Here is a 21,801-nt window from a genome sequence, read left to right as displayed (position 1 = left end):
AAAAACATTATTATTTTTCATATAATTGGAAATACATTCCAATTATAAATGGTTAACCCCTATACTTAACCCCATGAAAATACATACAGGGGTTAAGTGTGAGTAAGGTTCTGTTAAGAAAGCAAACTTAGCCTGTTCAAAATTTCGATATCTGAATTTCTCCTCTAATATTTGACTTTCACATATTTACTTACAGATAATTGGCAGGTTATGATGTCTTGAGACTTTACCTGTGACTTGGAAATTTATTTACAGCCTTTGGCAAGATATTCTCTTATTAAATTTTTTGAAATCCATTTTCCTTTTTGTTGAACTGCATTGAGTTAAGAGATGTCAATGATGTCTTGTGCACTCTTTGGACACCTACCCAGAGACCAGACCTCTTTTCCAATCTACACCTGTACATCACATATAGAACACCTATATATATTAGTTTTAACTTTTTTAACAATTTGGAGACAAAAGGCAGATATTATCAAACAGAAAATGAGAAAACTACTGGCAGTGGTAATGTCATACAATAAGCAACCATAGGTCAGTTATTAGAATTAGAGGACCTTAGGCCACTGGAGTAAGCTGGCATTTGGTTGGGTGTTGCCCAGTTTTATTTTATAATCCTACAGTGAGTAGAAATACAGATACAAAGGAGTAAATAAGTATTTGATCCCTTGCTGAATTTGTAAGATTGCCCAGCACCTCAAAAGAAAGTGACAAGTCTCTCATCTATGGTAGGTTAACTTGAACAGTAGGAGATAGAAATAAATGGACTTTAAACTTGTCAATTTATTCACATGTCATTGAGGGAAATAAGTATTTGAACACTCTTGCGGAAAGACGTAGTACTAAATGGTAAAACCCTTATTATCAATTACAGAGGCTAAACATTTCTTGTGGTTCATGACTAGGTTTCTTGGCATATCAGGAGGAATTTCGGTCCACTCTTCTTTGCAAATTATTTACGAATCATTAAAATTTGGTGACCAGTCCTTGGTTGCCTTGTTTGGATCTTTGGGTCACTAGAAAGACCCATCCATTACCAATTTTAAGCCTCCTGGTGGAGGAAAGGAGGTTCTCACTCAGGATTTGATAGGATCTCACTCACTCAGGATTGACAGTGTAGTAGAGGGTGTTCTTGGTGTCATAGGCAGCATTTCTTTTTCTTCAAACATGACAGGTTGAGTTGATGCCAAAGAGCTCTGTTTAGGTCTCATCTGATCACAGCACCTTCTCCCAGTCACTCTCTAAATAATGAGGGTGTTCATTGGCAATCTTCAGGCGGGCCTGCAGATCTGCGCTCTTAAGCTGGGGTATTTTACAAGCACTCCAGTATGTTAAACCATTGCAACGAATAGTACTACTAATGGTTTTCTTGGTGACTGTGGTCCCAGCTGCTTTATGGGCCTAAAGCAACATAGCAGGAGTTAGTTGAGGACATCAAAGCAGCTGTCGTCCCAGCTGCTTTAATGTCTTCAACTAACTCCTGCTATGTTGCTTTAGGCCCATTTTTACTGTGATCATAATCATGGAAAACCCCATCAGGTGAGATCTGGTTTGCAGTCACAGATCTTTATGTCAATTGAGGGTCGTATCGTAGTTTTTGCATTTTTGCACAGTTGCACCAACGGTTGTCACTTTAACCCCCAGCTTCTTGCAGATGGTTCAGTAGTCCATTCCAGTCTTATTCAGGTCTACAATTTTCTTCCTCAAATACACTGAGAGCTCTTTAGTCTTTCCCATGTTGGACAGTTTGGAGTCTGTGGCTGATTCTGTTGAGAGCTGCCTTTTCTACAAATAATTAGATAAAGCAGGTGTCTTCAATTCCGGGGACAGATTGATTAAGAGAATCTTAGGCCCCATTTACACTGCATGGTTCAAGTGACCCAATTCCGACTTTTTCCTCTCATGTGTCACAGATCGGATATGACCGGTGAACGTGTAACAGGAAAAAAGCGCATGGGTTCCGATTTTCTCAGATCGGATACAGGCCTCATTCATATGTGGAAATAAATCGGATACGAATCGGATACGTGCATTTGCGTGTGCCATGTAAGCAGACAAATCGGATATTCCCCAGTAAATGCGAGTCGTCCGTCAGTGATGTCAACTCAGAACAACAACAACTGAGATCACATGACTTATTAAGGTGCTTTTGTGCGCTGATTTTGCTGTTCGAGGACAACTGGAGCCCCATCAGCGTGTTACCTTTCAGCCTCAGGCTTCAGACCGTAGTCGGAAACCGCTGTTATTTCCGGTCCGTCGGGACACAAACGGTAACTAATCAAGTGGGACACCGTTGCTCTGGAACAGGCTAGAAGCCATTTATTTCTTTGCTCGGATCAAACTATTAATACAGCACAACGTTTCCAAACACTTCCTCATTCAAAACTTAGCGAGAGCACATAAGCCTGTCGTGCGCCTGCCTCATCCTCGAGCGCACAAGGCAACGCCTTCTTCCGTCGCTGCATTGCCTCCATGACAACCGCAGTCACACAAAAGAAACACAACAAAAAAAGGGGGGGGGGGGGGGGACAAGCGAAGCAGCTAACATGCAGCTCTAGCAGATCTCGCCATGCTATACGTTTGCCATTTGGACCAAGACGCATCTTCTAAATGTGCTTTCATTACTGTTATGATTATTATTAAGGGCCTGCTCGTTCATAATTTTTTTAATCTGTGTGGTCAGTGCTCAGGTCAGAGGAAGGCGGAAATGATGCTGCTATGTAGTCCTCAGAACATCTGCGTTTGATAGTTTCAGCATTGTATACTGAAAATGTAAAAATTGGATATGGGTCACTTTTAAAAGATGATGTAAGCGGGTCGTCAAAAAAATCGGAGACAGTCAGAAAATTGGATTTGGGCATCAAGACCTCCAGTCTAAATGCAGCCTAATTGGTTGGCGTGAACATAAACTCTAAATGGTTACTAGAGCATCAAATATTTAGTTGCCCTAAATGACAGACAAATAAATTGTGTTTGTGATGGATTGAAACCAAACTGGGCCTCCTAAATGTAGGCAGCATATAGGAAATAAAATAATTTAGAAAAAAAGAGTTATCTTTTCAAATTAGGTTTTGCTTTCTGGACAGTTCCTTTTGTTGCTGAAAGCAGTGCAATAAACATGAACCGCAACCATGGAAACTTGAAATAGTGGGCCTACATCTGTGCTTCAGCTATGTGGCAAGCAATACACAGTTAAAAAGAATCTTTGGGTTGGTGCAAAGGAACAGATGAACAAACAAAAGATTTTATAATTTTTAAAACCACAGCTTAGCAATGTTTTTTATTCAAGTATTGTTAGCTTTTAAGTTGAACAAAAGACCAGGTATCATAATGTTATTTGCTGTAGACTGAATTGCTTGTGTTAATATCAGTAAATTAAAGTGGAAAAATACTCTGTAGATAAATGTAATCAGTTGTCAGAAAAAAAGACTTTGACAAAACATAACTTGAGGGAGGGGTTTGTCTCTGAAGAATCAACAGAGATGTTATATAAAGCAGGAACACAAATTTACTTGAACTAATTTTAGGGATGGCGACATCACCTGTCTTTACCATTCTGGTATTGGGTTTGAGTTTGTTTGAGAGGAACACAGTTTTTGTCTTGAGCGAGTCCATGACCAATGATCCACCTGTAAGATGTATACCTCTGGCCACAGCATCTTCACCTGCATTCTCAATAGATGGTGACTTTATCATAGGTGGTGTGTTTTCCATTTATTATACCATGCACACAGAGATTTACAATTATACTATATTACCTGGACCACCTTGGTGCACAGGGAGGTGAGTAAGAGACAAAGGGTGTGAGTAAGAGTTGCATAGAAGACAGAAAAAAGTTTTAAAGATGTTTTTATTCCTTGACTGAAAAAGACAATGTGTCATACTTTATTCATTGCCATGTTGTATGAGTCTGCCTTTTCAATGAATATGTAATAATCTTTTTTTAAATGTAGACATCTTTCTTGACAGCATAAATTCTCGTGAACTGCGCTTCTCTCGTGCAATGATCTTTGCCATTGAGGAGATTAACAACAGCAGAGAGCTGCTTCCTGGCATCAAACTTGGTTATCAGATCCATGACAAGTGCGCTGCAGTGCCTGTGGCTATGTATGCGGCTTTTCAGCTGATAAGCGGGAAAAACACTGTGTTTTACAAAGACAAAAACTGTTCCCAGTCGGGAATGGTGGCAGCTGTAATTGGTGGGTCTGGATCCACATCATCGATTGGTATATCCCGGATTACTGGACCCTTTAACATTCCTCAAGTGAATATTTTATTATTGCCTTTTGAAGATTACTTTTTGTGGAAACATATTTCTTTAAAAGCAGTTGTCTTCTTTAGGTCAGCCACTTTTCCTCGTGTGCTTGTCTGTCTGATAAGCAGCAGTATCCAAATTTCTTCAGAACTATACCCAGTGATGCATTTCAGGCTGTAGCGCTGGCCAAGCTGGTGAAACACTTTGGCTGGACTTGGATAGGTGCTGTCTGCTCGGATTCAGATTATGGCAATAACGGGATGGCCTCTTTTCTTCAAGCAGCTCAAAAGGAGGGGATTTGTGTGGAGTTTTCTGAATCTTTTTATCGTACCAATCCATATAACGAAATTCAAAGAGTGGCTGATGTTATCCGCAGGTAATAACAATCTTTATGTGTTCCTGAAACCTTAATGAGTAAAAATCCTTGTTTTCTTGAGAAAAGCATTTATTGTTGTTTTGTAAAAGATCACACTAAAATAGCAAGAATAAGCTTGTATTCAAAGAATGCATCCGTTGACTCTTTAGGGCAACTGCAAAAGTTATTGTGGCCTTTACTGCCTCTGGAGAAATGAAAGTCTTGTTGGAAGAACTTGCCAGGAAACCTTCACCATCTCGTCAGTGGATAGGCAGCGAGTCCTGGATTACAGACCCAAATTTGCTGAAGTTTGATTTTTGTGAAGGGGGAATTGGATTTGGGATTCCAAAATCTGTCATCCCAGGTTTGAGAGATTTTTTGCTGGATCTTTCTCCCTCAGAAGTGGCAGCATCTCCACTGCTGACAGAGTTCTGGGAGAACGCCTTCAAATGCAGACTAAGAAAAAGTAAGCCATATTCCTTGAATGAAAAAAAAACAAAAATAGATGTATTTGTTTTTGTCACTGAATATCTTTCCCTTAACCAGAGACATGTCAGGCTAAGTACTACAACCAAATATAAAAAAAAGGAATGGCTTCAATTTAGGCATAATTTATGATGTTTCACTAAGTATTCAGAGTAAGTCTCTAATTTAAATGAAATTAATGTCCTATAAAATAACAACATGTATATCAAGTCATGCATGCATGCATTCGTTCATTCGTTCATTTTTTTAACCCGTTTTGTCCTTTTCGGGGTCAAGGAGCTGCCAGAGCCTACCCTGGCGTCTCATGGGCAAAGGTGTTGCAGACAGTTGTGCATGTAAAACAAAAGTAATAATCTGTGTTTGTCTCTGTTTTTCTGTAGATGTTGGTGCAGAAGAACGTGTCTGCGATGGAAGTGAAGACATAACAAAGCTTCAGAGTCCATACACAGAAACATCTCAGCTGAGAGTCACTAACATGGTTTATAAGGCTGTTTATGCAATAGCACATGCTATTCATAGTGTTGTGTGTCCAAAAAAAAATTTGACAACCAAGTGTGACAAACATTTAATGTTGGAGTCCAAGCAGGTCAGCTAAGATATGAAGAACATATATTTCTTATTACCTATCACTGAACTAAATAGTGTTATAGTAGACTAACATTTATTGATTTTCTTTTGTTTTCCACATTTATCTGCAGGTTTTAGATGCACTAAAGAAAGTCAATTTTACCAAGAATGGCTATCCTGTGTCGTTTGATGCTAATGGGGATCCTGTGGCTGTTTATGAGCTGGTCAACTGGCAGAAGGGTGAAAGTGGAAATATTGAGTTGGTAACAGTAGGATACTATGATGCGTCTCTGCCTATAAATAAAGAATTCCATATCAACGGAAATCTAACCTGGATGGATGGTAGAAAACAAGTAAATAGTCTGATAATTATTTACAATAAAAGGTTTTGGTTAAATGTTTTTATAACAAATGTTCCTTTGTGAAAGGTGCCAGTGTCAGTGTGTACTGATAGCTGTCCTCCAGGAACTCACAAAGTGCTGCAGAAAGGAAAACCCATCTGTTGCTATGATTGTATACCATGTCCTGAGGGAGAGATTAGCAACACTTCAGGTAAGATCCTCCATTTGCAAAGCTGATTTACGTCACATTTCTGACCCTTAGAAACTGACCTGTACTGTCTGTGTTTTTCTAGATTCCTCTGATTGTTTCCCATGTCCCATCGAATTCTGGCCAAATCCAGAAAAGGACTCATGTCATCCCAAACCAGTAGAATATCTTTCCATTGATGAGACTCTGGCTATCATCTTGGCTGCCGTTTCTGTTGGTGGAGCATGTCTTGCCATCCTAACAGCAGCAGTGTTTTTCCATCACAGAACAACCCCAATAGTACGGGCCAACAACTCAGAGCTGAGCTTCCTGCTGCTCTTCTCCCTGACTCTGTGTTTTTTATGTTCCTTAACTTTCATAGGGGCTCCCACTGAGTGGTCTTGCATGCTGCGTCACTCAGCTTTTGGCATCACCTTTGTTCTTTGTATCTCCTGTGTGCTTGGAAAAACCATAGTGGTCTTGATGGCCTTTAAAGCTACACTGCCAGGTAGCAATGTCATGAAATGGTTTGGTCCTCTACAACAAAGACTGACTGTAGTGTTTTTTACATTTGTTCAAGTGTTAATCTGCATGGTTTGGCTTGTGCTGAGGCCTCCATTTCCAATGAAAAACTTTGCCACGTACAAAGAAAGGATCATCCTGGAGTGTGCTTTGGGTTCTGCCATTGGATTCTGGGCTGTGTTGGGATACATCAGCCTTCTGGCTGTGTTCTGCTTTGTGTTAGCTGTGCTGGCTCGGAAACTGCCGGACAACTTTAATGAAGCCAAGCTGATAACATTTAGCATGTTGATTTTCTGTGCAGTCTGGCTGAGCTTCATACCAGCTTATGTCAGCTCTCCTGGCAAATTCACAGTAGCTGTGGAGATATTTGCTATTCTGGCCTCCAGTTTTGGACTAATAATGTGTATATTTGCTCCAAAGTGTTTTATCATTCTGTGTCAACCTGAGAAAAACACCAAGAAATATTTAATGAACAAAAATTAATAAACTACAAGAATGGAAAATGCTTGTCAATATTGAAGGAAGTGCGTCACACATCTTTTTTTGGGAAAAACATACTGTCATTTGTATAATTGTCATGGTTCAAATAAAGAGAAATGTGAAGTTCTTCCATTTATTTTTAGATTCATTTGACATTGGTCAACATTGTGGCCAGGTCAAAGTCATGTGCAGAGAGTCAGCTGGATTTATTGCTTGGTAAAAGAAAGCGGATTGTTCCATACGGCAAGGGGGACCACTACCAATTAGCTCCTCCCCCCAAGGTGCATCGCAGACTGAACCCCCCCACCCTAATAGTAGATTATGTAAGGAAGAGGGTAAGTCGGGGAAAGCTGGTAGATTTTCCCACAGTGGTCAAACAGCCCACACCTCCCAGGCTCCACCCCACACAGAGATAGAGGAGTCAGAAGCCCCCCCCCCCCCGGAATGATTGGCTTCCCTTGATAAATGTGACCATTTTATAAAACGTTGGTGCCAGTTGTTTTATGTATGTTCTGTATATATCTTTGATGGCTTGTGATATACCCACATGTCCTTCAATCCTGATCGACGTGATCAGTACCCCTGGTCAAGACGATCTGATGCAGTTCAAAATGAGCATCAAAATAGGGGAAGAAAAGCAATTTAAATAACTTTGATAGTGACATGGTTGTTGGTGCCAGATGGGTTGATCTGAGCATTTCCGCAACTGGTAATCTGTTGGGATTTTATCACACAACCATCGTTAGGGTTTACAGAGAATGGTCAGAAAGAGGAAAAATATCCAGCAAGTGGCAGATCTGTGTCTGAATAAACCCCTTTTGCAATCAAGGCCAAACTTTATTAATTTTAATCATATTTGAAACTCTTTTGTGTTGGACCGGACGGAAAAGGAAAGGGGGGGGAAGAAGAGGGAGGGATATTAGAGAGTGGGGGATAGGAGGGTGATTATGGGGTGGTGGTGGTGGTGGTGGTGGTGGTGGGGGGGGTTAAAACCATGAAGCAGCGTAAAGCAGCAAGTTTTTGGATGGTTATACTGATTACAGTAACGTTCAGATGTAATACAAGTTTTAAGGGCGGGGCCTGTCCACACACACACTCAAATGTTATAAACACACCTGTTGGCTCAGAAAATGTTAACATGTCAACATGTACAAAATACAAATAATGTTCACAAACACATCTTATGCCTTTATACCAACTAGTGTGAAATATTTCATTCAAACACGCGAACTATTTATGTAGAGGGACCACATATTCAAACCACATTGATAAACCTCAGATACTTTACAGCAGAATGTTTGGACAGGTGAACAGAACCACAGGGCATGCATGTAGTCGTCTTTGTTGTCACTGTCTGCATACAACAGACTGATTGAGACCCATTTTAAATAACCTGTGTCCTGTGTAATGTGTTCTGTGGAGAAACTTGTACTGAATACGTTTTAGATTAGGACTGTTGGTCATATTAAAGGCATTTAGATAAATCTGCAGCCAAAATTGATCACTAGAATTCAATGATAGATCAGACTCCCATTTTGCCTTGGGTAGGTAAATTGTGTCATCTGTGTTAGCTATGAGTTAGTAAATTTTGAAAGTGAACTTTTGGTTATCAAGGTCAATGAAATTTGTTACTGTAGGAGGAAGTTCTAGGTCTATTTGGATCAAGCAGTTTTTTGTTCTTATAATTGATTTGAGTTCCTGGTATTCTAGAAATTTGTTTTTTGTAATCCCATAAATTGAGGATAACATTGTGGAGGGTATAAATGATCTATTCTGAAATATATTCAGAAACTGTTGGAAAACCCTTTGTTCTTCCATGAAGTAAAGTAAATAGCGTTTTGTTTAGTAATATATCAGGGTTGTTCCAAATGGGGGTGAGTTTGCATGAAAATGTTTTGAAGTTTTTTAGAAAATCCCTCCAGGCTGTTAGAGATGAGCTGATGTTTAAACTTCTGAGGCATTTATGATGTTTAATTTTGGAACTGAAAAAAGGCAAATTAGAAATATCAAGGTTAACACAGAGAATGTGCTATATATTTATCCAAGATTCATCTAACAGACCAGGTTTAAGCCATTTCAGGACATAAAGTAATCTGTTTGCGGAGTAGTAATCCTGGAAGTTAGGTAGGCCTAGTCCTCCTCTGTCTTTGGATTTTTGAATAGTTCAATAAAGTGGCTGGTGAGTGTTGCTGCAACTGCATTTAAAAAAACAACAACAACTTTACTGCTTGTTTTTCACATTTATTGCAATACATTTGATGTATAAAGTTTATATTTTAAAGTAAAAAAGAAGTTTTTATTCTGAAACCCAGACCCGTTTTCCATTTCTACGGCTTTTTGCCGGGAAATTGATGCATCATTGGACTGGAAATAGAACTCTTGCGTAAAACTTGCATTGTATTGCAGAGGGGTAGACATCAAACCCAAACATGACGTAGGAGAGGAAACAATCCCACTGATTAATCAATGTGTTATTTTTTGCGTCAATATAAATAGAGAAGCACTGCAGATGGACCAGTGTAAATAAGTTCTGGGGGATCATGGTTGCCTAATGGTTAACATTCTCACCTCACAGCGAGAAGGCCGTATTTTGAACCCCAGCTGGGGTCTCTCTCTGTGTGGAGTTGGAATGTGCTCTTTGTGCATATTTGGGTTCTCTGTGAGTATTTCCCCTTTACAATCCAAATACCGGTACTTGATTCATGGCTGATTGGTGACTTTAAATTGACACCAGGAGTGTGTGTGTGGCCCTGCAACAGACTTATGACCAGTTCAGGGTGGACCCCACCTCCACTCTATAATAGCTAGGTTAGCTACATCAAGCTCATTACACCAAAAGGGTTAAGCAGGTTCTGAAAATAAATGTTTGGAAGATTCATTTAATGTACAAAATTTTGACACCCAAGAGAAATATTCTGTCAACGTCAGTGGGCTAATCAAAGCAGCATACGTGATCCAGCAGTAACACTTTCGTATGCCAGATTATTCTGTATGGTTTAGCCCTTATTTGCTGTGTTGACAACATTTTGTTCCTTTTGTCATTGTTTCTTTGTATGTTGTTGAAGGAATAGGCCTTTAAAGAGGTGAGACTTTATAAAGTATAACTACCGTATATTTTTCTAGATGTGGTGTTTAATCATGTAAGAATGTTTTTTTTTCCGAATCAATAAAAAGTTCTCATTCAGACGTGCCAAATTAAGGGTATAGGAATGATAGCTACCCCTAATCCTACCACAAAAGAATCAACTGTTTATTTTTCTTTCTTAGTGTATCCACTTATTTAGAAGAAACGAAAAAGTGAGAGCATTATCACGTTTGTATCTTTTTGTTTTTATTTCTCACAGAGGTAAATGACAGACTCAGACAAAGAATAACAATTTCATGGTGTCATGGAAAAACAACACTATGGGGCATTTTTCCCCCAGAAGAATACAGAATATGTTATATAAAAAAGGCAGGACCTCCTTGGATTTACATTCAGACATTGGAGGGATGGAGATCTCAGCTTTCTTTACTATCCTGCTGTTGCCTCTCTGTTCGTTTGAGATGAACTCAGTTTTTTTCTTGGGTGGGGCTCTGAGTGGCTTAAAACAAAGGACTGAGGTTGATGTTGCCAACATTGATGCTTCCTCTGTGAGATGTAACCTGTGGGGTACGACACGTTCACCTGCATTCTCAATGGACGGTGACTTTGTTATAGGTGGTGTGCTCTCTATTCACTATAACATGTACACAAAGATTTATAATTATGCTACCATGCCTGAGCCACTAAAGTGCGCAGGAAGGTTAGTAAGAGTTTAAAGGAAAACTAATGTATCAAATGAAATCTTTTACAATATTTTTTTTTTTTACAACTTTCCTGTTAAGATTTAAAAAAAATGACAGTATTGTTATCTGAATTGTAATATTTTTGGTAAATGTGTACTTATTTTTGCTACTTTTAGTATGAACGCTCGTGGACTGCGTTTCTCTCGTGCAATGATCTTTGCCATTGAGGAGATTAACAACAGCACAGAGCTGCTGCCTGGTATCAGGCTTGGTTATCAGATCCATGACTCATGCGCTGCAGTGCCTGTGGCCGTGCAAGCTGCTTTTCAGCTCTCCAACGGGGAGGACAAAATCTTCTACAAAGATAGTAATTGCTCTCAGTCTGGCATGATGGCGGCTGTTGTTGCTGAATCTGGATCCACACCATCCATCAGCATTTCTCGGATCATTGGATCCTTTAACATTCCCCAAGTAAATATGTCTACAGTTATTTTAAGACCTTTATTTATTTATTTATTTATTTATTTATTTATTTATTTATTTATTTATTTATTTATTTATTTTTTAAGTAATTGAACCCATGCTAATTAAATTGTTATATTTATCTTTAGGTCAGCCACTTTGCCACGTGTGCTTGTCTGTCTGATAAGCAGCAGTATCCAAATTTCTTCAGAACTATACCCAGTGATGCATTTCAGGCTGTAGCGCTGGCCAAGCTGGTGAAACACTTTGGGTGGACTTGGATAGGTGCTGTCTGCTCGGATTCAGATTATGGCAATAACGGGATGGCCTCTTTTCTTCAAGCAGCTCAAAAGGAGGGAATTTGTGTGGAGTTTTCAGAATGTTTTTTTCGGACCAATCCATATAGGAAAATTCAAAGAGTGGCTGATGTTATCCGCAGGTAAAAGCAATCTTTTTGTCCTTCTAGAAAAATAGACAAATAAAATGGCAGGAAGAAAATTGTATTTAAATAAATGCATCTATTGACTCTTTAGGGCAACCGCTACGGTAATTGTGGCATTTGCTTCTTCTGGAGATATGAAAGTCCTGCTGGAAGAACTTGCGAGGGAACCTTCATCCTCTCGTCAGTGGATAGGCAGCGAGGCCTGGGTAACAGACCCAAACTTGCTGAAGTTTGATTTCTGTGAAGGGGCCCTTGGATTCGGGATTCAAAAATCTGTCATCCCAGGTTTGAGAGATTTTTTGCTGGATCTTTCTCCCTCAGAAGTGGCAGCATCTCCACTGCTGACAGAGTTCTGGGAGAACGCCTTCAAATGCAGACTGAAAATAGGTTTGGGTTAGGGAAATTAATATTAATATTATTATTAAATTTTGGAAAAACAAAAGTAATAATCTGTGTTTGTCTCTGTTTTTCTTAAGATGTTGGTGCAGAAGAACGTGTCTGCGATGGAAGTGAAGACATAACAAAGCTTCAGAGTCCATAGTGTTGTGTGCCCAGAAAAAAATTCGACAACCAAGTGTGACAAACATTTAATGTTGGAGTCCAAGCAGGTCAGCTAAGATATGAAGAACATATATTTCTTATTACCTATCACTGAACTAAATAGTGTTATAGTAGACTAACATTTATTGATTTTCTTTTGCTTTCCACATTTATCTGCAGGTTTTAGATGCACTGAAGAAAGTCAATTTTACCAAGAATGGCTATCCTGTGTCGTTTGATGCTAATGGAGATCCTGTGGCTGTTTATGAGCTGGTCAACTGGCAGAAGGGTGAAAGTGGAAAAATTGAGTTGGTAACAGTAGGATACTATGATGCGTCTCTGCCTATAAATAAAGAATTCCATATCAACGGAAATTTAACCTGGATGGATGGTAGAAAACAAGTAAATAGTCTGATAATTATTTACAATAAAAGGTTTTGATAAATGTTTATATAACAAATGTTCCTTTGTGAAAGGTGCCAGTGTCAGTGTGTACTGATAGCTGTCCTCCAGGAACTCACAAAGTGCTGCAGAAAGGAAAACCCAGCTGTTGCTATGATTGTATACCATGTCCTGAGGGAGAGATTAGCAACACTTCAGGTAAGATCCTCCATTTGCAAAGCTGATTTACGTCACATTTCTGACCCTTAGAAACTGACCTGTACTGTCTGTGTTTTTCTAGATTCCTCTGATTGTTTCCCATGTCCCATCGAATTCTGGCCAAATCCAGAAAAGGACTCATGTCATCCCAAACCAGTAGAATATCTTTCCATTGATGAGACTCTGGCTATCATCTTGGCTGTCGTTTCTGTTGGTGGAGCATGTCTTGCCATCCTAACAGCAGCAGTGTTTTTCCATCACAGAACCACCCCAATAGTACGGGCCAACAACTCAGAGCTGAGCTTCCTGCTGCTCTTCTCCCTGACTCTGTGTTTTTTATGTTCCTTAACTTTCATAGGGGCTCCAACTGAGTGGTCTTGTATGCTGCGTCACTCAGCTTTTGGCATCACCTTTGTTCTTTGTATCTCCTGTGTGCTTGGAAAAACCATAGTGGTCTTGATGGCCTTTAAAGCTACACTGCCAGGTAGCAATGTCATGAAATGGTTTGGTCCTCCTCAACAAAGACTGACTGTAGTATTTTTTACATTTGTTCAAGTATTCATTTGTATTGTTTGGCTTGTGCTGAGGCCTCCATTTCCAATGAAAAATTTCTCCACATATAAAGAGAAGATCATCCTGGAGTGTGCTTTGGGTTCTGCCATTGGATTCTGGGCTGTGTTGGGATACATCGGCCTTCTGGCTGTGTTCTGCTTTGTGTTAGCTGTGCTGGCTCGGAAACTGCCGGACAACTTTAATGAAGCCAAGCTGATAACATTTAGCATGTTGATTTTCTGTGCAGTCTGGCTGAGCTTCATCCCAGCTTATGTCAGCTCTCCTGGCAAATTCACAGTAGCTGTGGAGATATTTGCTATTCTGGCCTCCAGTTTTGGACTAATAATGTGTATATTTGCTCCAAAGTGTTTTATCATTCTGTGTCAACCTGAGAAAAACACCAAAAATTATTTAATGAACAAAAAATAATTCTTTAACATGAATTTCATCTGCATAAAATGCTTGGCAATATTTTAGACAATGCATTAAACATTTCTTTTGGAAAAACAAAATGTCATTTGTGTAATAGTTAAGGTTCAAATAAATAAAAATGCGAACTCTTGTGTTTGAAAATTCATTTAACATTAGTCAATATTGTGGCCAGTAGGAACTTGTACTTGGAATAACAGTATAAAAGAAAGGGGAGAAAGAGAACCACAGCATACTTAATCTCTGCACTGAGAGAAGCTCAGTGTGAAGTATTGTTTGTGCCACTCTGCCTTCTTTACCGAGCGTTATATTTGGACCTGTTCTTCTGTCCCCTGACCCTGTTTCTGATTCTGTTTGCCTGCCGCCAGCCCAGACTTTCGCCTGGATTTTGACCACCCTGTCCTCTTATGATCTTTTGTCTGTTATCATCTCCTCTTCTCTCACACCGAGCAAGCTGACAACAAAGAAAATGCTTAACTTTCCAAACTGGAAGGCTAACAGAATAACTTATTTAGAACACATAATTTAAGATTAAACTTTTGTATCTTTTGAAAAGTTGAAAAGACGACATGAAAAATAAGTTTAAAGAAATTCTCAGAATATCAGCAACTGAAATCAGTAATAAGTGCAAGGTTGTCTGTCGGTGGGGCTCTTGGATGCCTTGATCTGCCAGGCTGCTGCGCTGTCTCCCCTTAGCTCTGGGGGATGTGGGGTGCCGGGCCTCCTGCTTTTGCTGGAGCATTCGGTGTGATCAGGGTACACTTTAACACTTGTGCTATCCTAGGCACGTTCATGTTGGGAGTGGGGTCATCTAGACCCTACAGGACTGTGCGCGAAACCTTTTTTCTTCAATGATTTGTGATCTTTACTGGCGTTACATGTAATCCTCTTCACCTTTATCTACCGGTGTCATGGTAGGGAGAACACATCAATGTAAAGATCGGGTCATCTGGACCCCATAAGATAGCATAAGGGTTATGAAGCACACATTCATTTAACCAAACTGCTTATCCACAGTGAGGTCAATAAGTATTTGATCACCCAGTGATTTAGCAAGTTCTCTCACTTAGAATACATGGAGGGGTCTAAAGTTTTCATCATAGGTGCATTTCCACAGTGAGAGACAGAATCTGAAGAAACATTCAGAAATCACGTTGTACGATTTTTTAAAACAATTTATTTGTATATTACTGTGACAAATAAGTATTTGATCACTTGATTATCAGATAGATTTCTGACCAGCAAAGACCTGCTGTTCTGCTTTTAAATAGTTCAACTCCACTCTGCTCATGATTCTAAATTAGTGGCACCTGTTTGAGGTCGTTAGCTTGCATAAAGGCACCTGTGCCCCCCACAATCAGTCAGATGTCTAACTACCAACATGGGCAAAACCAAAGAGCTGTCAAAAGAGGTGACATAGCGAGCGCGGCGCGAAAAACATGGCTAAATCGAGGATGGACGCTAAGGCGGTGGCGGGTAGGCACAGCTGTGTTGTGACTGGGAAGGAGTGGGGAGATGACGGGGGATGTGAAAGTGAGGATAGTATGGAGATGAGCTTTGGGATTGAAACAGGAAGGGAAAAGAGAGGAAATAGTTTTGATGGAACTGATCCTAGAAAACAAAGACGAGTGATGTCAACTGACAGTGATGAAGAAGGAAGGGATGGCTATAAAGTCATTTTGAGATTTTCTGAAGGACAAGGGTTAAGTACTTTTAGCCCGATAAAATTGACGACTATCTTGAAGAATCAAGTGGGGGACATTAAAGTTGCTAAAGTCCTGAGAGATGGGAACCTGTTGATTGTTTGTAGAAGTGAGGAGCAGAGGGACAGGGCCTGTAAAATGAGAGAAGTGGGGAAACATAAAATTGTTAGTATGAGCAAGGTAGGATTGGGAGGTCAGGGGCGGAGGGGAGTGATTTGGGGCATACCTGTGGAAATGTCTATTACAAAATTTAAAGCTAACCTACGAGGGGCAGAAATAAGAGAAGCAAGGAGATTAAGTGTTTTTCGGGATGGTGTGAGGAGGGAGTCTGAGGGAATATTGTAGGAATTTATGGGAAGGAGCCTGCCGGACAGAGTGTCCCTGGGATACATGTCTTATACTGTGAGGGAATATGTTCCTAAACCCATTAGATGTTTTCACTGCCAGAGATTTGGACACACTGCTGCTGTATGTAAAGGCAAGCAGAGGTGTCCCAGGTGTGGAGAAGATCATGGCTATGAGTCCTGTGGAAACAAGATGAAACCAAAGTGTTGTAACTGTGGGGGGGACCATAGTGCTGCATATGCAGGCTGTGAGGTTATGAGGAGAGAAGTCCATATTCAAAAAAACAGAGTACTACATAGAATCTCATATGCAGATGCAGTTAAAATGGTTGGTAAAAGTTCTGATAGACAGACAGGAGTCATACACGAGGTGCCAAACAGTATACAGGGCAGGAATGTTGAGGGGAGAGTTTTGATAGATTTGAAGAAACTGGTCACGTTTGTAGCTGGAGTTATAAATGCAACGATGGAAACTAAATCAAAAACAGAAAGAATACAAATCATTGTAAAAGCAGCAGCGAACCATTTGGACATCAATGAGTTGACATGGGAAGAGGTTCGGAACAACCTCAGTGCCCAGTCTAGTCAGGAGGTGGGAAATGTGGGATAGTAAATGGTTCTTATACTTCAATGGAATGCAAGGAGCTTATTGGCAAATGGACAGGAATTGAAAAAGTGTATAGATGACTTGGATCAAAAACCGGATATTATATGTATTCAAGAGACGTGGTTAAGGCCAAATTTAGATTTTAGAATTTCCCAATATACGGGAATCCGGTGTGATAGAGCAGAGGGAGGTGGGGGTGGTTGTTCCACCTTTATAAAAAAATAATTTCAATTACAGGCTGATTAAGATAGGAACACAAGAAGAATTTATTGGCATTGAAATTTATATTGGTCTGGGGAGAATATACGTTGTTAATTACTATAATCCATGCAAAAAGTTAGATCTCAGTCTTCTTAAATCAATTATTCGTCTGGACAATGGGCATGTCATTGTTTGTGGGGATTTTAATGCACATAGCACATTATGGGGGGGGGAAGGTGACAGATGTTAATGGTGAGGTATTGGAGGATTTGATGGATGAATTACACTTGGTGTGTCTCAATGATGGGAGAGGAACAAGAATTGATGTTCGAACAGGGAATATGTCAGCACTAGATCTTACTTTTGTTTCAAATGATTTGGCAGGGGGTAGCGAGTGGAATGTACACAAGAGCACAATGGGGAGTGACCATTATCCTGTGTTCTCTAGGGTTGGTGGTGATAGAGAACCACCAAGTAATGGAAAGGAAGGAAGATGGCTTTTTCATAAAGCAAAATGGGATGAATTTACTTTTATGTGTGAGGAGGAATGTTCAAACATTAGTATGGAGAGTACGGCTGAAGAAATGGAAAAGAAAGTTCGAAATTTAATAATTTCAGCGGCGCAAAAAACAATTCCGAGAAGTAAAGCAACTATGACGAGGAAAAATGTTCCATGGTGGACTGAAGACTGCAAGATAGCAGTTAAGAATAGGAATAAGGGTTTGAAACTCTTAAAACGGACTCACACATATGAAAATCTGTTGAACTATAAGAGACTTTGTTCACAGGCAAGAAGGATTATTAAAAAGGAGAAAAGGGAGTACTGGAGGGGTTTTTGTGATAAAATTGATCGAACAACTCCAGTTAATACGGTTTGGGGAATGATTAGAAAATGAGTGATGATGACCTGGCGATATCGGATACGGATAAAGCAGAAATGTTGGCTAAAACTTTTGTGAGAAGTCAAAGTAATGAGAATTTGTCAGGGTATAGGAAAGGGAGGAGAGATGAAATTAGGGAACGGCACTACAAGGAATTTGATGATAACACTTATTTGACAAGCATGGATGCTCCGTTTACCTGCTTTGAATTGGATTTAGCACTACATAAATCTAAAATTACATCACCCGGTAGGGATGGTATAAGTTATGTTATGTTAAAACATTTAGGTAGGAAAATGAAATTGAAATAATTGGACATGTATAATAGGGTCTGGTGTGAAGGTAAATTGCCGACCAATTGGAAAGAGGCTGTGGTTATTCCTATATTAAAACCTGGGAAAGATCCGAGCAGCCCAGAAAATTACAGGCCCATAGCACTCACATCACATGTTGGTAAAGTGATGGAAAGAATGATAAATGAGAGATGCAGTATTACCTGGAAAGTAAAAATTTGCTGTCCCCATATCAGAATGGTTTTAGGAAAGGTCGAGGGACAATGGATCCTGTAATCTGTCTAGAAGCAGACGTTAGGAAAGCCCAAGTAAATAAAGAATATTTGGTGGCGGTATTCTTTGATATTGAAAAGGCTTATGATATGGTCTGGAAAGAGGGTTTATTTATAAAATTAGGTACGTTAGGACTTAATGGAAGAATCTATAATTGGATTAAGGGGTTTTTGTTTGATAGATGTGTTCAAATTAGGATAGGAAAGTCCTTTTCTAATAGGTACGTAGTGGATAATGGAACCCCACAAGGTAGTGTGATTAGCCCTGTGCTGTTTTCAATTATGATTAATGATATATTTAATTCAATTGGATGTGAATTTGGGAAAGCATTATTTGCAGATGATGGAGTCTTGTGGAAGAGGGGAAGAAATATTCATTATGTGGAGAGAAAAATACAAGACGCGATTACGGAGGTGGAAAACTGGTCTTATGACTGGGGATTCAAATTTTCAGTAACTAAAACAAAATGCATGGTTTTTACTAGGAAACGTGGAACTGTTTTGAACTTAAGGTTATATGGAGAAGCAATTGAGCAAGTACATAGTTTTAGGTACCTGGGTGTTATATTGGTTACAAAATTGAAATGGAGAGAGAACATTGATAGTATAGTAGGGAGATGTAAGAAAGTCATAAATATAATGAGATGCTTGAAAGGTACTGGGTGGGGAGCTAGTGCACAGGCTTTAAAACAAATATATATTACAATGATTAGGTCAGTCACAGATTATGGAATTATTGTTTACAATACAGCGTGCAAAACATTATTACATAAAATAGAAGTCATCCAAAATCAGGCATTGAAAATTTGCACTGGGGCTATGAGGTCAACTCCTGCTGTGTCATTACAAGTTGAAATGGGGGAGCTACCATTGAAACTAAGAATTAAAGAATTAAACAGCTGATGCTTAACTATTGGGTGAAAATACAGGGTTGTGTAGGTGTAGAGAACATGGTTAGGAGGGCTATTGATCCTTGTTGGGAAAGTGATAATGGGACAAATGAAAGTGCTGCTTGGAAATTAGCTAGGTTAGCAAGAAAAGCAAATATTCATGGCAAAACCCTAGTTAAGACGTTTTTGTACCCGACCACTCCTTTCTGGATTTTTCCAACTGCGCAAGTGGATTTGTATCTCCATAGAACAATGGAGGATAGAAAAGGGAAGGGAAACTGGGATGAGATAACAGCAGACAGATTAGACACAGTCCATGCTTCATTTATACCCATATATACAGATGGATCTAAAGACCCAGAAACAATGAGAACTGGTTTTTCTTTCTGTATCCCTACATTGGACAAATCTGTTGGAGTTAAGACGTCAAAGGATCTTTCAGTTTTTGCAGTTGAAATGTTGGCAATATCATATAGTTTACACTGGCTGGAACAGAACAGAATTGGGGATGGTATAATTTGTTCAGATTCATTGTCAGCTTTGATGTCTCTGAAGTCATACTATTCTGAGAGCAGATCAGATATATTATATGAAATTTATGAGAGTTTGATCAGGTTGGCAAACTTGAAAATAAACATTAGATTCATGTGGGTACCAGCACATAGGGGGGTGGAGGGAAATGAAATGGCTGACTTCCTGGCAAAAAGGGCATTGAAACGGGGAATAGAGATGGAAATTCCATTAGGTAGGACAGAATTTAGGGCAATTATTAGGAGGCGTATTATGGAAGAATGGCAGACACAATGGGAAAGGGAGAGGAAAGGAAGACATCTATTTAGTATTCAGGACAGAGTAGGGAGAGGTATGAATGTCAGAGTAAACACCAGAGATAGCTGCATAATATCACGGTTGAGGATGGGGCAGACTGGTTTAAATAATACATTGCATCTGATAGGGAAACATCCAACTGGTTTGTGTGAGTGCGGGAAAGGAGAAGAGTCGGTGGAGCATGTTCTATGTCAGTGTGAACTGTATAGGGAGGAAAGACGACAACTGGAAAGTAGGGTACGGATGATAGAGGGTGAGCAAATGACTTTAAAGAAGCTTTTGGGAGGGGAGGAGAATTTAAATGGTGCAATTATAGGTTTTTTGAAAAGAACTAGGTTATTGAGGAGAATTTAGTGTAATTTATTTATTTATTTTATTTTTTTTAAAGTTACATTTGGTTAGGTAATTCCCCACTCTGACCCACACTCCAACACAGTAGGTGACGGTAATGCACCTTCACGTTAGTGCCTCCTGCCAATAAAATCACAAGAAGAAGAAGAAGAAGCTGTCAAAAGACACAAGAGACAAAATTGTAGACCTTCACAAAGTTGGAAGTGGCTACGGGTCAATTGCCAAGCAGCTTGGTGAGAAATGAACAACTGTTGGAGCAATTGTAAGAAAATGGAAGAGGCTAATGATGACTGTCAATGTCCCTCGGACTGGGGCCCCTCGCAAGATCTCACCTCGTGGGGTATCGATGATGCTAAGGAAGGTGAAGAATCAGCCCAGGACTACACGGAAGGAGCTGGTCAATGACCTGAAGAGAGCTGGGACCACCGTTTCCAAGGCTACTGTAAGTAATACATTAAAATGTCATGGTTTAAAATCATGTATCGCACGGAAGGTTCCCCCGCTGAAGTCACCCCATGTCAAGGCCCGTCTGAAGTTTGCCAATGACCATCTTGATGATCCAGAAGAGTCATGGGAGAAAGTCCTGTGGTCAGATGAGACCAAAATAGAAATTTTTGGTCTTAACTCCATTCGGCGTGTTTGGAGGAGGAAGAAGGAGGAGCATCATCCCAAGAACACCATAGCTACAGTGAAGCAAGGGGGGGAAGATTCAAGGTTTTATTGCCGTTTGCACATGCGGTACATCGGAATTTTCCTTTGGCATCTCTCATGTCAGGGTAAATTAAAAAGGTAAAAAAAAATTAAAAAAATTAATAGAATAAAGTTAAAAGTTAAAATTAGACAACAAAATTACAAGGTATATAAAATATATAAATATGAGTAAAATATGAATATGAATATTGCAGCGACCCAGTCTGTACAGAAGAATTATTGCACATATTATTGTTTATTGCACTTAGTGATTTAGTCCAGTCTTCCCCTTTCTGATGTCCTTTGCCAGCATTCTGATTGCTGCAGGGAAAAAGCTGTTGTGGAAGCGTGTGGTGTGTGCTTGGATGCTTTCAGGCCTGAGTCCACACACTGGATCAGTGCATGAGCAGGGTGATGTCTGTCTCTGATGATCTTAGAGACTCTCCTCCTGCAGCGCTGTTCATAGATGGTGTCCATGGATGGAAGGTTGCAACCTATAATTTTGCCAGTTGTGTTAATGACCCTCTGCAGCATCTGCCTTTCTTTTATGGTGGTGTTTCCAAACCAGGCTGTTAGTCCGCTAGTGAGGATGCTTTCCACAAGCCCCCTGTAGGCTTGGGTGAGGGTCCGGCGCTTGAGACCAGCCTTCTTCAGCAGCCTGATGAAGTACAACCTCTGCTGGGCTTTCTTCACTGTGGCAACAGTGTTTTTTTTCCCCAGCTGAGGCTGTTAGTGATCTGCAGACCCAGGAACTG

General features: G+C 39.8%; 1 protein-coding gene and 2 pseudogenes across 3 annotated transcripts; all 3 read left to right on the top strand.

Moving 5' to 3' along the window:
* The first annotated feature begins 3,976 nt into the window (after positions 1 to 3,976).
* LOC101171600 (extracellular calcium-sensing receptor-like) lies at positions 3,977 to 7,282 on the top strand. The gene is made up of 7 exons (XM_078956476.1): positions 3,977 to 4,264; positions 4,342 to 4,631; positions 4,781 to 5,076; positions 5,477 to 5,682; positions 5,795 to 6,016; positions 6,092 to 6,215; positions 6,298 to 7,282. Exons 1-7 carry the CDS (start codon positions 4,004 to 4,006, stop codon positions 7,194 to 7,196), a joined length of 2,298 nt encoding a protein of 765 aa, XP_078812602.1. The 5' UTR covers positions 3,977 to 4,003; the 3' UTR covers positions 7,197 to 7,282.
* Positions 7,283 to 11,138: 3,856 nt separating this feature from the next.
* On the top strand, positions 11,139 to 14,117 carry LOC111948505 (extracellular calcium-sensing receptor-like; annotated as a pseudogene). The gene is made up of 7 exons (XR_013647075.1): positions 11,139 to 11,432; positions 11,573 to 11,862; positions 11,957 to 12,252; positions 12,342 to 12,473; positions 12,586 to 12,807; positions 12,882 to 13,005; positions 13,088 to 14,117. The product of XR_013647075.1 is annotated as an extracellular calcium-sensing receptor-like (transcript).
* Positions 14,118 to 15,425: 1,308 nt separating this feature from the next.
* On the top strand, positions 15,426 to 21,720 carry LOC144981775 (uncharacterized; annotated as a pseudogene). The gene is made up of 3 exons (XR_013647273.1): positions 15,426 to 15,519; positions 17,290 to 17,315; positions 20,496 to 21,720. The product of XR_013647273.1 is annotated as an uncharacterized LOC144981775 (transcript).
* The last annotated feature ends 81 nt before the right edge of the window (positions 21,721 to 21,801 follow it).

Source organism: Oryzias latipes, chromosome 13, assembly GCF_053564925.1.
Source record: "Oryzias latipes strain Hd-rR chromosome 13, Olatipes_Hd-rR_3.1".
In the NCBI taxonomy this organism is placed as follows: domain Eukaryota; kingdom Metazoa; phylum Chordata; class Actinopteri; order Beloniformes; family Adrianichthyidae; genus Oryzias; species Oryzias latipes.
Note: the sequence above shows the minus strand (reverse complement) of the source record. Positions and strands in the feature narration are given on the sequence as shown.

Excerpts from the sequence above, each read along its gene's own strand:
- LOC101171600 (XM_078956476.1), top strand. The coding sequence starts at position 4,004 with ATGATCTTTGCCATTGAGGAGATTAACAACAGCAGAGAGCTGCTTCCT. Across the intron at positions 4,265-4,341 it reads GACCCTTTAACATTCCTCAA|GTCAGCCACTTTTCCTCGTG; the intron begins GTGAATATTTTA and ends TGTCTTCTTTAG. Across the intron at positions 6,017-6,091 it reads GGATGGATGGTAGAAAACAA|GTGCCAGTGTCAGTGTGTAC; the intron begins GTAAATAGTCTG and ends CCTTTGTGAAAG.